The following is a 19,385-nucleotide window of genomic DNA, read 5'->3' as shown; positions in this document are numbered from 1 at the left end:
TGTTTGGGAAATCTGTAGCAGAGAAATTATTTTTACCTACATGGAGGTAAGGGTGGAGGTGCAGCCTGTGACAGGGTGGAGCGATAAAGAATAACTTTGTGTGGAACTGGCATGTAAGCCATTCTTTACAAGATGGGTAGGAATGGAGTGTGCACAGATGGTACCAGGAAAGATCAGAACCAGGATAAGAAGAGGGAAAAGTTTGGGGGCAGGTGTAGGGATCTGAATTTAAACTGTACTTTTAGGTTTTATAATTTAGGCTTCAGATGTTTAGAGACTTGATGGTACAGTGATTGATTTTTCATGGGCTTTGAAAAAGGTCTGGTTTTAGAGAAGTCTGAAATGGTCCATACTTATATACAGGCATCTTTTTTCTGTCCTCTTAGCCATCTCTCACTGAGAGAGAAAACTTTACTCTTAATTATAAAAACATATGACAGTATAGTCAACTTCCAAAAAAATGGCAGTGAGCCAGTCACATGGTTGAAAACTGAAAAGGGACGGACAGACAGACAGCAAGGAAAGGTCTACTTGTAGCTCTGCCCCTAGTCTAGAAGGCTCCTCCTCCTTCCACCATCCACAACACGCACAGGCAGGCACAGCCAGCTCTTGTGTGAACATGGATTACTTTAAAACAAGAACAGCTCCAGTTCTAGGTTGAGGCTCTTCCACCTGAATATGTTCTGGAGTTACAGCCTTAAAATAGTTAGCCACTTTCTCAGTCTGGGTCTTGTCTGGAGAAAAAAGTCCACGCAGTAACTTCAGCAAAGAAAGCTTAATATAAAGAATTATAAACTACAACAAGAGATTTGGAGTAATGAGAGATCAGCTAGTAAGAAGAAAGGAAAACTTAAAAATACAGGAATAACCCATAGAAGAAGCAGCCACCACCGTGGGCTGAGCTCCAGATGTTTTAGACAGGGCACAGCCACACTCCCTGCATGGCAGGGAAATGGCACAGCTGGAACTTGCCAGAAGTCTGTCCCCTCGGGTGCCTGGGAAAACTGTTCATAAGAAGTGTCAAAACTGCCTGAGGGAATTCCAGGGGAAACTGCAACGGGCTGCTGGTGGCGGAGCACTGTAGGAGCTTCATGCTGGAAAGATTGGCTGCCTTATAGGAGCCTTCCAAGTTGCTAGACCAGAACCAAGAAGCACTGTCTTTCCAGCACTCCCTACTGAAAAGCTTAACATCATACCAGTTGACAAAAGAAAATTATTTAAGAGGCTCAGATCATTTTCACAGAGCATGTAAAAAGGAAGAATCAGTGATTGAAAAATATAAATAGTTATGACATCCTAAGTGAAAAATACCATGTGTGCTGCCAGAAAGACCACAGTGCATTTCAGACTTGGTCTTAGTCTTAGCACTTACATGATTTTTCTCTCTTGGTCGGGAATTGATAAAAAATTTTTTTCTTCACTTATTAAAAGTGTCAAGCATATAGATAAACCCTGGAGTGCAGCAAGCAGAAATGAAGTATCTTTCGAGTAAAACTATTTAGTTCGATAGGAACTGTAGAGGCAGGAATAGCAGACATGAAATAAGGAAAGAAACAAGGTTGTCTAAGTATCTTCTTCCTACCTCCAGATACATTATCCCATCAATTTCATCTTTGGAGTCTCCCAAGGCCCTTACTGGCAGCAGGATGGACTGGCTTTCTTCTGCTTGTAGATAGCTGCTGTCCTAGGCCCATTCTGCACCCTTCCCTGCATTGACTTCACTTCTTTCCTATGTTGGAACGTGTCTTTTCATTCCTGAAATCTTCCTCTTTCTTGATGTACACCTTTGTTTTGGGGGGGCACATTTTGTAGCAGCACATTGAGAAAGGTTGCATGGAAGATTGTTTGTTTTGAGACCATGTATGGCTGAAAATATCTGTTGGATCCTAACATTTGATTGGTAGTTTGGCTGGTTATAAAAATGTAGGTTGGAGGGACACCTGGGTGGCTCAGTGGTTGAGTGTCTGCCTTTGGTTCAGGGCATGATCCTGGAGACCCAGGATCGAGTCCTGCATCGGGCTCCCTGCATGGAGCCTGTTTCTCTTCCCTCTGCCTGTGTCTCTGCCTCTACTGTGTGTCTCTCGTGAATAAATAAATAAAATGTTTTTTTAAAAAATCTAGGTTGGAAAGAATTTTCCTTCAGAAGTTTGAAGTCCTGTGTTCTTGGGGCAGCCCTATATCCATAACTTTAGATCTTTCCCTTTAGGGCTGATTACATCCTCCAAAGAGTCTTCCAGTTTCTTGCCTGGAGAATATAGGTCTGGCTTTCAACATGTAAGAAGAGCAGAATTGAGGGGGGAAAATTGATGGTCTCAGCATCCAGTGTGTAAACACTATATTTGCTCTGTTTTTGGTACCATACACCCATCCTTGAATGTGCCTGATTATCCTCCTGTGGCCTACCCTCTGTTTGTAACTCTTCAGGATGTCAATCCGTTATCTTGCACTAGAGCTAGGTGGGGAGGGCCTTACAGGGAGTCACGTATATATGTGGAGGCAGGACCTGGGAATTCAGCTCCTTACTACCACTGGTCAACCTGTGTCTTTTTGGCTCATCTCTCACCCTCCTTCCACAGCTGCCTGATTTGACCAATTCTCAACCTTGAGGGCGTCGGGGGTGGGGGGGTTCTTAAGTGCAATTTAGATTGTGTATTAGCTTTAGTCAGTGCTAATTTACAAACATCTTTCAGATCTTGGGTAAGACCAATTCTTAAACAAGACACAAAAAACATTCACCATGAAAAATCATTCTTCAAATTACTCATGCCTTAAACAAATGTGCCAAGTCTGCCAAAGATTTAATACCAAGAATATGATAAAGAACTCATACACCTCCATATGAAGATAACTCAATTTTAAAAAATGAAAAAGAGATTTGAACTTAGCATGTGTTTCACAGAAGAGGAAACACATGTGACTGTAGACACGAAGAGATGTTTGACACTTGTATGACAGGGCAGTGCACACAACCACAAGGAGAGTGGTTTCGTGGGTACAGTAATATCAAGAAGCAAAGGAAAATCAAATAGGATTTAGGATGATAATTACTTCAGATGGGGAAAAGCAGAGAGATGAATAGTGAGAGGGTATGTTTGGGTAGAAGCAGGTTCTTTGTCAACTTCCTAGCTTTTGTTTTGGGTGGGAGGTTCGTGGGGTCCTTGTTACATTACTGAAAATAGATAATGAAATAATTTAAAAAAAAAAGCCTAACAGAGCTAGACTCCCAAGGTGAAGTAGAGATCCTTGCTTAGGTGGCTCTTAGTTCTATGGTTGTCTGTTTTGTTTTTTAAGAAGTAGTATTCTGAATCCTAGAACAAATGTTTTGTAGTCAGAAGTTATAAAATATATAAACTAACTACATTTCCTAGGCCGGGTTTATATGCTGATAAATATCTACCTTATGCTGAGTTTTAGTGCATAAATATTTATAGCTATTTCTGTTCTTTCATAGAAATTTTACATTTTTTTCCCTTTCTTAGGACAAAATTAAACTATAATCCTCCAAAAGATGATGGATCAACATATAAGATTGAACTTGAAGGGATATCGGTAATGGTTATGAGAGAGATCCTGGATTACATCTTCAGTGGGCAGGTATGATGAGACACACAGGGAGGAAGACGAAGTAGAGGCCTCTCAAGCTCAGGGTGAGGGTCTCCTTCATCCATTCTATGATCCAGCAACACCGTCCTCTTCATCTGTCATTGTCTGCGTGATGTATATCTCCTGCTGGGAATGGCACCCAACTGTTCTTCCAGGGCTCTGCTCTTAAAAGAAAAGCTGACTGAGTAAAATCTTAACCAGTCCCAGTTTTTGTATTTATCATTCCAAGCTCCACCTTCCATCATGAGATAGAAAGGAACTGGGATCACCTTTCATAGCTGTCTCTAAACCTTAATTCCCATCTTGCTCTGTACCCCATAGCTTGGAAAGGGGAGCTTCCTTGGGCAGAGGGAATTGTTTTATAGAAAAAAAAAAAAAAGAGTTTGAGATTCTCGCATATGACAGGCACCTGCATTGTATTTGTGATGCCTGGGTACTGTTGCTTCAGTAGGACCAATATCCCGGTTGCATCCCATTCTTGCTGATGTCCCTTTACTCTCTGTGCCCACCTATTTTGCTGGGGATTTAATGAAACCCAGGGAAGAAGGTTATAAATAATGAGACTTTCTTTTTCTTTGCCATCCTCAAGCCCCCAACCCCTGATTTTATGATTTAAAGTATAACATGAGGGCTCTTAAGAATAATCTTAGGTTGAACCAGAACTAGCTTTTTAACAGGAAGAGGTTAGTGTATCTTACGTGTGGTGATGTGAGAATGCATTTTATCTTTACTCTTTTTGAGAGCTTCTTTCCTGTTCTCTCCCTTATTCCTTCCTCATCTTACTTTACCTTTCTCATTTGTGAGAGCCTCATCCTACGTGTTTCCTAAGTATCCTAAATGTACTGCTTGCCTTCTCTGGATACATTCATTCAGTCAACTTTGGTGATTGTCATTCTTTTTGAAGCTTTTGGGTTAATTTCATGACACTATTCCTTCCTTTTCTCTGAACACTAGGTGGTGGGTGGTGCATGTAAGGTTATATGTATGATTGTTAAAAATGAATGCATTTAGATTAATTTTGGGACAGTCCTTAAAATACTGAAGATACTCAGAAGCATCAGGAAACTAGACTGAGGACCAATCCTCTTATCTAACTTTTAAAATCAGTTCAGCAGCAGCTATAACAACTCGTAAGCCAGTAATTGCATATACCTGTTCAGGCTTGGATTTGAATCTTGAAACCTTATTTACAGGTTGACTTCTGTGTTTTGTTCCCAATTTAAATTAATTATGGTTTAAGAAAAAAATAAACAAAAAAATTAATTATGGTTTAAAACCGTAGTTGCAACATAAATTATAACAAACTCCTTATCTGGCAGTTTAGTTTTATCAGGATGGAATGTAGTGATTTTCTCACATGCCTGTACCTGACTGGTGTACAGCTATCACTGTTTTGTGGCTGAATTTAATATGTCAAGTAAACAAGAAATTTTTTCTTACTTGTGACTTACTCGACACACTTCTTTCCACAGTTTTGTTGCTCAGTTTATAAGGTGATTGGCAGTCATACATTTTTTTCTATATCTGCGGTACACAATATATAAAATGTGGCAAAATGTTTCTTGCTGTACTGTACCCTGGAACCTCTCCTTCACATTTTCAAGTGTAGGACAACTGCCCATTCTTTGGGAAAGAAGAGTCTGACCATTGTGATTGTGGTAATATTCTAGAGGCTTGTTTCTTTAAATTGCCTTAGTGTTGCCTGCAAAAACTGAAGTGGGTGGATGAAGAAGCATTAGAAGATTAAGGAAAAGTGAAGTTCATAACGATAAACAAGAAATCTTACCTTAGGAGTTCCTTCCAGAAAGTAGATTTGAGACCAGAGTGTACGTGTTGCACTGAATGCAGTTTGGCATTTGGAATGAGGTCCTTGGGCAGCATGGCCCTCCCTTCTCCAAGGGGCTGATGTGGTGTGTCTGGCAGGCCATCTGGCAAAAAATGGAACGTGGTATATATCTAGAGGCAAGATTTGCCACAGTTCCAGTGCTAGTATTTAAAGAACTCCCTTTAGTTTACCACAGAAAGGAGAACTGTCCACCTCCTAATAAGCATTTCAGGCACTAAGGCCTAGAAGTAAACAATATGGACAGTGTACCCAGGAAGGGTTCATGATAGTTAATGTTGGTAAAGCAAGGAAAGTGCTGGGAAAACTCAACCGGCCATATTCTGTTCACATGGTTTGAAGATTCACCGGTGCCCTCAAACTCCTTTTGAAAAAGATGACCTAGGTTGGACTGTGTGAAATTGCCAATATTTGATCATCTTTGACCTACAAAAGTGGAACTTTCATGTAGTTCCACCTAATAGGTTAGCAGTTTGGGCTTTAATACATATATTGAAATGTAAAGTATTTGTGATACTCCTGCAGATCCGGCTGAATGAAGATACAATCCAAGATGTTGTACAGGCAGCAGACTTGCTCCTGCTGACGGATCTTAAAACTCTGTGCTGTGAGTTTTTGGAAGGCTGCATTGCCGCTGAGAACTGCATTGGCATCCGCGACTTTGCACTCCACTACTGCCTGCACCATGTCCATTACCTTGCCACAGAATACCTGGAGACTCATTTCCGAGATGTCAGCAGCACAGAAGAATTCTTAGAACTCAGTCCTCAGAAACTTAAAGAAGTGATTTCTCTCGAGAAGTTAAATGTTGGCAACGAAAGATATGTGTTTGAAGCAGTAATTCGATGGATAGCACATGATACAGAACTAAGAAAGGTACCTGTGGTTTATAACATGGTCTGACTTTGCCTTTTTACTTACTTATTCCATTCATTCCTTCATTTATTTAGTCCAAAGTATAGGTGTTCTGTCTCTCCCCTTCAACTTGAAAGGCTTACAAAGTTGTGATCTAAAAGATGTCTGGGGGCACCTGGCTGGCTCAGTCGACTGGCCTCCAACTCTTGATTTTGGCCCAGGTCATGATCTCAGGGTCATGAGATCAAGCCCTGCATCAGGCCCCACCCTCCCGACTTGGGATTCTCTCTCTCTCCTCTCTCTGCCCCTCCCCCTACGTGATGTCTCTTTCTCTCTCTCTCTCTGTCAAATAATAAAATCTCTTAAGAAAATAAAAGATGTCTGTGGTACATCTTTGCATAGTATCATTGAAGTGGTTGTTTTTTTCAGACCAGACTATAAAAGCTCATGTAACTCATAGCAATAAAAATATTAATACTTGTAAGGAACATAATATTGTTTGTGCATTGCCTTTAGTGGGAAAATTAATTTCAAGCTTGAGGTGTGGATTATAGAAATTCATTGTCCCCACTGTCTTGTTCAGCATCCATCCCTGTATCATTACTGGTGACCCATGCAGGAACTCTGATATAGGCAGCAGAGTGAGAGGGGGCACACACCGCTCTGGCAGAGGAGTGAGGGGAGTGGACCTCAGAAACCTCTGTGGTATGGGCTCTCCCGGGAGTGATTGATACCACTCAGCACAAAGCAGGAGATCACTCTGTAATGTGGCAATGCAATTTCCAGATGGGAAGGTTGTGGGAGCAACAACTGGGAAGGAAGGGTCTCAGAATTATCAGGCTTTAGAGCTAAACTATTACTACAGTGTGGGAGGGGGCAAAATCACAGACCTTTAAGTCTGGTATTTATAGACACCAGCTTCAACTACTATATTCAAAATAAGAAGGTTTTAGAGTAGTTTTAAAATGTATAATTGCATTGTTAATCATTCTCAGCAGCTGTTGATGTAGGTTTTAGTGAATATCTTGTAACTGTTAAAATTCTATCAGCCTATTTAGGAACTATGAGCTACTGTAATAGAGATGGAAACTGTTAGATCTGTAATGATATAGAAATACACACTCCCATATGATAGTAGTCTTGGCATAGTTAGCACAGCTAGCATTGGTTTTCCACGTTCATTGGGTAGATAAGGAAAGAGGATAAGAGAGTTCTGGATTCACTGCTGTTCATAGAGACCACGGTCACTAGCTGTCTCTTCCTTTCTTCTAGGGATGAGGTTGCCAGGGAAACAAGAGGTAGTTCTTCACCCTTTGATTAATCTGAACTTCATGCCTTAAGACCTCTTGGCTTTTGCCACTCAGGATATGGAATAGTATACCTTAAAATAACCATTCCAAAACCAAGAAAAGCTAGTCCCTAAGGACTTTGACCTCATGTATGTAGTATGTTGTATTCCATTATTTCAAATTTAATGACTGATCATGAAAGGTACATAATTCATATTATATGTGTTAGATATTTTTTAACAATAATATTTGAAGAAATACATAGTACTCAGGATTCTTCTGAACTTTGGCTTTTCTGTATTTTTCTTGTAATGTTAATGTTGATCCATTTTGATTATCTGTTCTACATAGCTATTACTACATATAATGTCCCCATGAATGTGATTTAACGCCCAGCACATCCAGCTATGTGAAATAAGGCCACTGCAGCCGAGTTCCAAGGTTTCCTATTGCTAAGGTGACCCTTTAGGGTGTAAAGAAAGCTGCTTGAAGCTTTTCCATGATACATCAAATATAAATCTGATTATTTTTTAAGTTAAATTTGTATTTATCGAGGCTATGGGGATGTAGAAAGGGCCAGTAAGGCATATTCAAGCAGTACTGGCATTTGTGACTTGCCTGCTGATAATCTGTTAACAATTTTAGCTTTCCATGAGTCAGAAAATGTATGTTCTAAGAACTGTGTGCTATGTCCTACATTTTTTTCTCCCATCCTTCCAACCCTCTTGTGCAGGTCCACATGAAGGACGTGATGTCAGCACTGTGGGTTTCAGGGTTAGATTCCAGCTACTTACGGGAACAGATGCTCAATGAACCATTAGTACGAGAAATTGTCAGAGAGTGCAACAACATACCACTGAGCCAGCCACAGCAAGGGGAGGCCATGCTGGCAAACTTCAAGCCCCGGGGCTACTCTGAGTGCATTGTGACTGTTGGTGGAGAAGAAAGAGTGTAAGTATGGATGTGAATCGTTTCAAAAGTCATAAAAGGGAAGAGCTATTTCCGTGTAAACAGGAATTCGTGGTATTTTTTGGTATCTAAGCATAATAGCAATAGATTTTTTTTAAAATGTTTTAAACATTTTTAGAGCAGTAAAACTAGTCATAGTTATTATGAGCAAAACTATATAAAACACATTAACTGCTAATCAATTATTTATTTCCTTAGTTCACGGAAACCAACAGCAGCGATGCGATGTATGTGCCCTCTTTATGACCCTAATAGGCAGCTTTGGATTGAACTGGCCCCTTTAAGCATGCCAAGAATTAACCACGGAGTTCTCTCAGCAGGTACCATTCTGTGGTCAATTTTACTTAAACACAAGATCGAGTAATATGTAATTTTAGGGTTGTACAGAATGACTCGAAACCTTTTTAGAGATTTGATTTTAATTTTAAGAAATAATATTATCTCTATGATGACATCTTCTGTGTGGCTCTAGCTTTCAGGACTTTGTGAGGAGAAGAATGTCTTCTGCCGGTCTTTATTGTTCCTGAATCTTTAATATGTAGCTATTTTTAAGACTTTAGTACAGGAGCATTTTACTTGATGACTTAACTGATAGAACAGTATTCAGTGACTCTTACGACCTGTTAGCTGTATGGCCACACCTAGAACACAGAATTCCTTTGAGCCTTGATAATCCCGTTTTTGAAATTCGTGCAATTTAAAGTAACTGTATGAAAAATAGAAGCGTTATGTAAAAGCAGACATTTCATGTGAGACTTTAGAAAATACTACTTACATTAGCAATTTCTTCAGGTTATTTTACTACAGAAAGTTGTTTCTCTTGACCTTCGCAAGTAGGAAACAGCTCCACATCAGCCAAAGCTCTCACTCAAGAAGGTGATAGAAAAGGTTGTACTTGCTGCCTTCTGACTGCTGCCTTTCTCTTCACCTTGCTGTCTTGTTTTGGGTTCACCCACAAGTGCTATTTCACTAAACTCTAATTATTCTCAGTAGTCTTCCAACTATTATCAATAGTCTTCCTGGAATCCTTTATATTTTATAGTCTCTGCTTTCCCACTAATGTTATTTTAAAGATTTTGAAAGCTATACCATACCATTCCATATTATAGAAATGGCTGAAGCTATACTGTAGTACAGAAATGGAATCATTTTATTGGTTCCAAGATTGTTAAAGTTATTGTCAGTAATAAACGGGATGCAGTTGTGTAGCCAACAGAATGTGAGTCTGATTTCCTTGTTCTCTCTTCTCAGAATTAGCTTTCTTACATTTTATATTTCCATAATATGTGCATTTATTCATAATTTCCACACGCACACTCCTACCACAATGGTTCCTGTGTCACAGATTTTCCAAGATTTCCTACAGGAGTTGGTACTTTAAAAACATTGAACAGTGAGGATGGGGTTGTGTCCAATTGTAGTGAGTTGAAACTGTGACATGACCTAGTGGTTCCTACTTATCCTGCCTGTACTGTGTTTCTTGCTTTCCTGCCTTTTTTTCCAATTGATGGACTTTTTTTTTTTTTTTTGGTTATTCACTTTGTTCTCTCTCTTACAGGTTAGAAGTTATATCCTTTGTATTCCTTTGAAAGTCATAGTAGATACCATAGCCTGTATTCTTAAGTTACAAAAGCCTAAGTGCATTTCTACTCTTTTTCATGTTTCACAGGCTTGCAGCATTAAAATGTATGACTATTTATGAATAAGTATCTGCATATGAACATGTTTTATTCATCTGTGTTTTGAATATGTATATATCTATAGAGTGTTTAGATTTACCCACACATTCACCAGTTTCTTTGTTTTTCCTTCTTATTCCTCAGACTTTCTATTATTTTCCTTCTCTCTGAGGTCTATGTTTTTGAATTTCCTTTATTCTGGGTCTATTGGTAGCAAACACTTTGATTTCTTTAACAATGTCATTGTTTTGCCTTCATTCTTAAAGGATACCTGTGCTAGATACAGAATTGTAGGGCATCTTGACTCTGGCTTGGCCTTTCCTCAAATCTGGAAAATTCTTACTCATTTTTACATCTTCAGATATTGCCTCTGCTCTGTTGTCCTCTCTCCTCCTGCCTTCATTTTGTTTTGTTTTCCATGTTTTTGCCTCTCCATGTTTTGCCTTCTTGATGGTTTCTTTTTTTGGATGGATTTACCCTCCATTTAATGAATTCTCTTTGTGACAGATCTGCCATTAAACCCATCTATTGAATTTTTTTAATTTTATGTTTTTTTCTTTTTTTATTCCTAGAGATTCTCTTTAAATCTTTTTCAGATCTCCTGCGGCACTTCTGTAGTTCCTTTTTCCAAGATTTCTCTAAAAATTTGTCTTTCAGGGGGCACCTGGGTGGCTCAGTTCAGTTAAGTATCTGTCTTCAGCTCAGGTCATGATCCCACAGTCCAGGGATTGAGCACCACATTGGGCTCCCTGCTCAGTTATGAATCTGCTTCTCCTTTTGCCTTTGTCCCTCCTCCCCACTCATGCTCTCTCTCCATATCTCTGTCTCTCTCTCTCTCTCTCTATCTCTCACTCAAATAAATAAAATCTTTAAAAAAATTTTTTCTTTCAGTAAACATAGTAAGCATTGTTATTTTATCATCTCTTTGGTTAGTCCAGTGTTTGAAATTTGAAGTCGATGCAAGACTGCTTCCTATTGTCTGCTGTTGCCAGTTCTTCATAGAGTCTAGTTTCTGTGTCCTAATATCTTTGGCTGGGTATTGATCATTTTATTAAAAATTATTTGTATGAATAATTTGATACTTTAAAATCTTAGAATATTAAAATCTAAAGATTAGATAAAAATACTTTCTTCCACACAGGTTTTATATTTGTTTCTTCCAGTTGCCTATAAACACTGAAAATTTGGAATTGAATTACTGTAAATTAAATTCAAACCTTGAGGGTCTCCTCGACAAGGAAGGAGACTTAAATCTAGGTGTTCTGGTTCCTGTTGAACTTTGGAGAGGCTCTGCTACCAGAAGTCACACTTCCTGTGGGCCTAGGGTTTTGATTTTTGTCCCTCTCATGCCCTCAAAAGGTGGGAAGGTTGGAAATTATAAGAAAGGTTGGAAATCTCCCAGATTGGCAAATGTACTTAGAGCAAAATGGTTTTCATGGGTGGTAACCTCTCCGGCTCACTCTTTTCCTTTCAGCTTTATCATATTGCCCTGTTGGCTTCTTCTCTTTTAAGATTATTTTATTTCAAAATGTTTTGTCCTACAGTTTAGCTGTTTTGCACAAGAGTTGGTACAAATAACCTACCTAATCCACCATGACCTAAAATAAGAAGTGCAACAGTGACTCTTAGATCCTGTTTTGAATTTGAAGCACATACAGGTGCCCTGGATCTGAGCACTCCTGGGTCTTGAATGAACAGATGTGGGCTGTGGATCAGAAGTTGTTTGAGAATCACAGGGAGAATAGAAATAGATGGAGCTGCTTGGTGTCTGTGTGGGTAGTGCCAATCTTGGTTGTACACTGTAGGGTAGTAGGAATCCACTCAGATGTGGAGTGATATAAAATGGCCAGAGTGACTCACAAACGTGAATTAGCCTCTCTCACCAAGGATCAAATGAATTGTGATGAAGACCTCAAATCCACTCTTATCATTAGAGTAGTTGCCTCCACATAACTCCCTACAGCTGTGGCATTTATATTCAGCAGGAGATGGAAATTGAAGAAAGTTTCATCTTTCCTGTGTCTTGTTCTATTTTTGCAGAGGGATTCTTGTTCGTATTTGGGGGCCAAGATGAAAATAAGCAGACCCTGAGCTCAGGAGAAAAATATGACCCGGATGCAAATACATGGACGGCATTGCCACCAATGAATGAGGTAAGACGTTCTTTTTCATTAGTTTGGTAGTGTATCTTTCCTTTTGCACTTTTGTTTTGTGTCTGTGTTCATGTAAGGAAAGAAGTGTAGGCCCTGCCACAGGCCCCTGCCCACCATGCTTGTACCCACTGCCTTAGCTCTCCTCTCTGTGCCTGCCTTTGCTCCATCAGACCTCCTATGGTTCCTCAAACCTACACACACACTTGCTTTGGGACCTTTGCCAGACACCATCGTAGCTCCCTCCCTCCTTCTGTTGGTGTGTGTGCATGGGGCACTTCCCAGGTAGGCTTTCCCTCCCGCCCCTCAGTGCTCTCCCATCTCTGCCCACTTTCTTTCTCTTAACGTCACATGGCACCTTTCACATACTGGGTATTTTTTAATTGTTCACATAAACTCCTTGATGGCGGGGGATTTTGTCTGTCCGCTGAGGACTCTGCTCTCAGCACGAAAATAGCTCTGGGCACCAAGGGGAAGGACTCTAAGCAAATATTCATTAACAAATGACCCCTCAGGCTTCCGTCATTCTAGATAGCTGTAGCAGGAGCCTGGCCCGCCTCCCCATGCCTCTCCCAGCCTCAGGCAGTGCCTGAGCTGTGGTTCCTCCTTTCACACACTAGCTGGGAAACACTCAACTACAGCCCACTGCTAAACGCAGATAGTTTTATTGAACCAGAAGGTAATAGTTGTTCCTATTGTTCTGAGCTGCTGTAAGTAGAAAATTATAATTCCACCAGTGAATTTATCGTATAGGTGATTCCCTTGTTCCAAAACACACCTGAAAAAAAAAAAAAAAAAAAGGGGATCCCTGGGTGGCGCAGCAGTTTGGCGCCTGCCTTTGGCCCAGGGCGCGATCCTGGAGACCCGGGATCGAATCCCACGTCGGGCTCCTGGTGCCTGGAGCCTGCTTCTCCCTCTGCCTGTGTCTCTGCCTCTCTCTCTCTCTCTCTGTGACTATCATAAATAAATAAATAAAAAAAAAAAAAAAAAAAAAAAAAAAAAAAAAAACACACCTGAGTTGGGTTCTGTCTCTTATGGCAGAAGGGTGAGCCGCTAGGGCAATCACAGATACCAGAGAGAGATGGTTTTGAGCATGGCACCTCTTTGTTGGAACTCTGGAATACCTGTCGTTGTTACTAAATGCATGGATATCTAAAATAAATAAATAGATAGATAGATAGATAGATAGATAGATAGATAGATAGATATCTGCTTTTAGTCTGGGAGTTGGCCTTTTGTATACAGAGATCTTTGATGTCTTTTCAGCCACGACATAATTTTGGAATTGTGGAGATAGATGGCATGCTGTACATTTTAGGAGGAGAGGATGGTGAAAAAGAGCTAATTTCCATGGAGTGTTATGACATTTATTCCAAAACCTGGACAAAGCAACCTGATTTGACCATGGTTAGAAAGGTGAGAACCATATCTTGTAATTACAAATTGGGCTTTGAAATTAGCGTTTCTTCCTTTCCCACATTAGCCTTTTAGTACGATCGATAGTGTTAAAAGAACTCATGACTTCTGTCCCTGTCAGTGGCTTGCCTTCATTATCATCAGCTGTACACCATGATAGGAGATGGAGTGTGTGTGAGAGCTTATCCTGATGGTAAGTTCTCTGCCACACGCCTGTGCTTGACAAATGCTTTGTGAACACCCTCACTTGGGAAGCAGCCAGGTCTTCCAAACCTATTTTCTTAATCATCATGCAGGCCTGAGGAGAAAACAGTCTACAGGTAAACATGGCCATTGCACCAGGAGTAGAGTGAAGACATGGCTCCCGTTAGCTGTTTAGAGAGTGATCTGTCTTACTCTCATTCTCTGGTGTGGGAGGGAGGGGCTCTTCTTCACAAGGAAACTTCGTCCAGTCCTGTGGGGATTTACACTTCGGCTACTGTGTTCCTGCTCTCCCTCTCAACTCAGTTGATGCAGGAATTGAGTGACATGTTGCTCAACAGAATCTAAATATTGGAATCTGCAAATAGTGGTGAAAGAATGGAGAGACTAGAGAAGTCCTTAAAAATTAGGGACATAAAAAAAAAAATAGGGACATTTACATATGTCACTGAATGCATTTGTGTCAGATGGAGTTAACGAACAGTACATGTATTACCTCCTCTTCTTGTTTTTAAAATCCTGTGTTTGTAATATTGGAAAGCACCATAGATTTACTATTAGAAATCGAATCCTTTCCCAGACACTCTACGGTGCTCTCCAGACTAGAGTTAGTATTTGTCTAATATGAATAATTAAGTGTTGCCTCCCTGCTTCTTACTTTCTTCTTCCAGATCGGCTGCTATGCAGCTATGAAAAAGAAAATCTATGCCATGGGTGGAGGATCATATGGAAAGCTCTTCGAATCTGTGGAATGTTATGACCCAAGGACCCAGCAGTGGACTGCTATCTGTCCGCTAAAGGAGAGAAGGTACAAGAATGTGGATGTGGACTTTGTAGGTGCCCTCTTTCATTCAAATAAACTTTTCACTTGACTTGGTATTTGGTTTCTATAAAAGTAAATGAATAGTCCATCTCCTAAAAAGGCAGACCCACATATTCATGAAACCCTGAATGTTGCAGCGTTAAAACCAGCGTAAGAGGAGTTTGGGAATCAGGCTGTGAGTTATAAATCCAGCAGCTAATATGCTCCGTGTGGCCTTTCAGATTTGGAGCTGTGGCCTGTGGAGTGGCCATGGAACTGTATGTGTTTGGGGGAGTCAGAAGTCGTGAGGACATCCAGGGGAGTGAGATGGTCACGTGCAAGTCGGAATTCTATCATGACGAGTTTAAAAGGTAAGTATGAGCAGTTTCACATAACTTGTGCGACTTTTCCTTTCTGCTTTCAAAGTCGTGTCTTAGATTAGTTTTGTTTTCAAGTTACTTGACTGAATTATCCTATTTAGGACATTATACCTAATGCCTACTAGAGGTTTAATCAGAGACTTGAGAAGTATTTGTAGCTTAAAACCATAAGAAAGTGTTTCTGACATGTATATCAAACCTTGAGCCTTGGTTGTTTGAAATCGTTGTTGGCTCCATCTGGCTTTTAGGAAGGAGAAAGCTAACTCCTTAACCTGGTATATAAGGCCTTCTGTGATAGGGCCTTTCTCTATTCTTTCTGCTACTGTTCAACACAGATGCTTCACTTGAGTTATACTGAGCATCGTTTTTCCCCAAAACATGTTATGATGATCTTAGCTCTATGTCTTTGTATTACTCCTTTTGTCTAAAGTTTCCCTTCCAATATTTATCCAGTTAATACAGCCTCTTCCAAAACTATGCTTAATCACCATTGCTAGAGAAAGCCTTCTAACATCTCCTAGTCCAGTTTAGGCTCCTCCATCTGTGATCCCCTAACATTCAGTTCATGTCTCTTGCATTGCAATCGTTAACCATAAGATTCTTGAGGGCAAGGTTCAGCTCAGCTGTCCACAGATCCTTATCTCCAGCATCGTCCCTGGCCTGTGTTAAACGCTTGACAGAAAGTTGATTCAGTGGGTGAAGTGTGGGGTCACAGAGCACAGAGTCTTAAAACATCTGACTGGTTGCCGTACTCGTCCTGTAGAGTAGCCACCCTCCCACCAACCTCCTTCCCTTCTCTCCTCCCACAGGATTTATTGTGGTAACCACTAAACTGGACTATTTAAACCCTACAGGGAAATGGTCATGTAAAAATTCATCTTGTTACAGTATTTCAACCCTGTCACCAGTAGGGGGTGCTAGAAGGCAATGTTTAATTTCATGTTTTCCATTAGGGCAAACCATGAACAGTTACTTTAGAAATATATGTAAATGTTATCTAACTTTTAATGTATTTTAAATTGAGGATATTTGTATAGCCTCTCTAGCCCCTCCCCCATGAATTACAGGGGTAGACCCTCTTAGGAGAACTTATTAGACAAAGTATGAGAGCAATTTAGAGAATGTCTGCTATGGTGGGGGCAGGACAGAATTTTGGACTTTTCTACATCTCTCTTGATACCTTACTGTGGGTGCTAACTGTCCAAGGTATAAAGTGGCATGTTAACTCCTCCCCAAGCGAATCTCAAGACTGCTCAGCGTCGTTTATAAGCAGTGGTTATTTCAGCTGGGTGGTAATCCCAGATCCAGGGATCAAGCCCCACTGGCAGGCTCCCTGCTCAGTGGGGAGTCTTGCTTCTCCCTCCCTCTGCCTGCCACTCCCCCTGCTTTTGCTTAGCACGCTCTCTCTCGCTCTCTCTCAAATAAATAAATAAAATCTTTTTAAAAAATTAAAAATATAAGCAGTGGTTAGTGTGTTTGGTTTCCCATAAAATACTGACTTGTGCTTTCTTCACAATGACTGAGCTACTGTTTGGGCAGTGTGAACTAGAGGCTGCCCCTTGTTTGCTGGAGTAATCAAGGCCACTTAGGTATTCCTCACCCTACCCTGTCTCCATTTGTATATAGGACTTAAAATCTGGCTGCAGAGTTTCTCAGTCTGCCCCTGACGTGCAATAAATTGCTAGAACTTTTATATTTCTGTCAGGTTGTTCCAAATTAATAGTTGATAAGCTTTAAATATAAGCTTATTACTTGCTTTCAGTTCATAAGTATTAGACATAAGAGTATGGCTCCTTCCTTGCTACTTAAAAGCACTTCCAAATAAATTCATGGATCATTAGTTTCTTTTTTTGGATCCAGTATTAGTTATTAAAGTAAGCTGTAGGCCCAGTGTGGGGACTGGAACCCACAACCCTGAGATCAAGAGTCATGTGTTTTACCAACTGAGCTAGCCAGGTGCCCACCAATGTTAGTTTTTAGGTAATAGAATGAAGAAAGCTATATTTCTTTTGTCAATATAACATATAGGATTCTTGTTTATATGATGCAGACATAAACACCAAGTGCCACATACTAACTTATTTGTAACTCATTCAGTCTTCAAAACAACTATCTGAGTCCCTATGTGCTCTTTTTATTCCTACTTTAAACCAAAACACAGGTTAAGTAATGTGCCAAGAGACACAAAGGTAGCAAGGAGTTTGAACTCTGGCCCCAGGGTCCATCTCTTCAGCCACCACACTACATTGCATTAAAAATACAGGCTTTCCTGTAAATATCTATAGGAAGAAAATAACATACAGCAGTAGTTTATTTCTTAAAAGAGCAGATGTTTCCAAGTATGTTATATTTGCGTACTGTTGAAACTGTTGCCAGATGAGCAATCTGTATTAGATTGGAGACCATTTATTGTTTTTAAGTAATCTCTTGTCTTTCCTGTCTTTGTTCCCTATTTTTAGGTTAAAACTTTCCTGGAAAAATGCCATATCTTATTTTCTGTGTTTCTGACTAAAAACAAAATGGTTTGAAGGAAAGCAAAGAAATTGCCATAAATTACATCATGTCATAGTAACAACTTAATATACCCAGAATGACAGGCAGTCTCTGTTCCCGGTGTCTCTGCTCTTTCACTGATACCACCATCCTCCTAGTTATTCATACTCAAAAAAAGCTCATTGTTGATTCTCTCCCATGCTACATGTCTTATCAGCTGCCAAGTCTTGTCTTCTTTTTTAGACTCTGGAATATTTTCCACGTCACCCACCTTCATTTCTCTGCTCCTGCCCTACTGTGTTCACTTTCTCATGTGTGCAATGGCATTAGCCTTATAACCTGTCTTCCTGTGCATTTGGCCTGTTTGTGTTTTTGAAAGATTGATCTGACTTTGGTCATTTCATTCTCCTCTTGGAAACTCTGGGTATTCCCCCATTGCTTACCAAACAAAGATAATAGTATGTAGCCTCCTGCTGGAGCCCTCTGTTGTCTGAGGTTAAGAGAAATGTTCAGTCTTTTCCAGTCTCTTCCTTCCTGTTGTCCTGCACTCCAGCTCACCTCTTAACCCATCTTGTGTTTGACTGCCTCCATGCACCTGCTCAGCCTGGATTCCCACCTTTTGCTTCTATAGGACAGTCATGGTGACTGTTGAAGTCAAGGCCTGTCAGTTTCATCTTTTGATCCCTGAAGGTATAATTGAGCAGACACACTTGACAACCAGTAGAATCTTGTGGTGGTTCTCTGACCCAAGGCTTGGGGGCCATTACAGTAGGAAGGATAGCATGGAAATCACTATAACTTTCCTTTCCTACCGTGACAGAAAACCAGAAACAGTTCCACATCCTTGAGGAAGTTAGAGTAATTAGTGCCACCATCAAAAACTTGAAAATGCAAGAGTAGGCAGCTATTAACCCAGCTAATGCTTTGTCTTGGCACCAATTTGCAAGGATCACCAGAAGCAGTTTGCCCTGCAGGGCCAGCAGTACCCCTGCACTGTCTGGCCTCAGGCCTATGTTGGTTCTACTGTCTACTGTATGTTAGTCCAGGAACATTTTGATCACCTTCGTGTTCCTTTAAAGCATCATATTGATCTCCCCATTGACATTATGGTGTTTGGATCGATGGTTAGGAAGTAGCAGGTACTACAGATGCCTTTGTAAGAGATGAGGAGCTGAACCACTCTCCTGACAAATCTGTTTCAGCCACAGTCCAGTCAAGAGACAGAAACCACATCAGTACCCTGAACAGGGAAAATTTAATTCATGTAATTATAAACTAGTAAGAGGTGGTTAACTGCTAACTGATGAAAGAGAGCTCTGATGAACGCAAAAATTGCTACTGTGAAAAACGCAGCTACTACTGTCTTTAGAGCTGAGGGAAATCTCCTAAGAAGGAGCAAATTGTGAAGAGACATCCCCCCACCCTGCAAGGGTGTGGTGTGGCCAGTGCATGCAGGACGCTGCGTGTTGGGTGGCAGAGAACTTCACTGAGGACCCGCACCTCTGAGTCTCCTGCACACTTGCAGGCAGCAGCTGATGGGAGGAAGGACAAAGGCATACCAACTCCAGGAAAGAAACCCTTCATGCTGCCTGGCCTTGCAGTCCCTCCGGTGCCCTCTATTCGCAAAGCCTACCACTGCATTTATCTTTTCAAGGCTGTTTTTCCACTTTGTTCTGCCTTCCATTGTCATCTGCTCTTGTCCATA

General features: G+C 40.6%; 1 protein-coding gene across 4 annotated transcripts in view; it reads left to right on the top strand.

Annotated features, from left to right (window-relative positions):
* Window positions 1-19,385, top strand: part of GAN (gigaxonin) — a 60,742-nt gene that overhangs the window by 23,565 nt on the left and 17,792 nt on the right. For all 4 annotated transcript variants that reach the window (XM_038538205.1, XM_038538208.1, XM_038538207.1 and 1 more), the window contains exons 2-9: window positions 3,480-3,594; window positions 5,972-6,322; window positions 8,324-8,541; window positions 8,758-8,879; window positions 12,279-12,391; window positions 13,655-13,804; window positions 14,677-14,813; window positions 15,050-15,178. In XM_038538205.1, coding sequence (XP_038394133.1) covers window positions 3,480-3,594; window positions 5,972-6,322; window positions 8,324-8,541; window positions 8,758-8,879; window positions 12,279-12,391; window positions 13,655-13,804; window positions 14,677-14,813; window positions 15,050-15,178 — 1,335 coding nt within the window. The remainder of the gene's footprint in view (window positions 1-3,479; window positions 3,595-5,971; window positions 6,323-8,323; window positions 8,542-8,757; window positions 8,880-12,278; window positions 12,392-13,654; window positions 13,805-14,676; window positions 14,814-15,049; window positions 15,179-19,385) is intronic.

The sequence above is a fragment of the Canis lupus genome, chromosome 5, assembly GCF_011100685.1.
Source record: "Canis lupus familiaris isolate Mischka breed German Shepherd chromosome 5, alternate assembly UU_Cfam_GSD_1.0, whole genome shotgun sequence".
Taxonomy (NCBI): domain Eukaryota; kingdom Metazoa; phylum Chordata; class Mammalia; order Carnivora; family Canidae; genus Canis; species Canis lupus.
The sequence above is the reverse complement of the archived record's forward strand: the minus strand, read 5'-3'. Positions and strand labels throughout refer to the sequence as shown.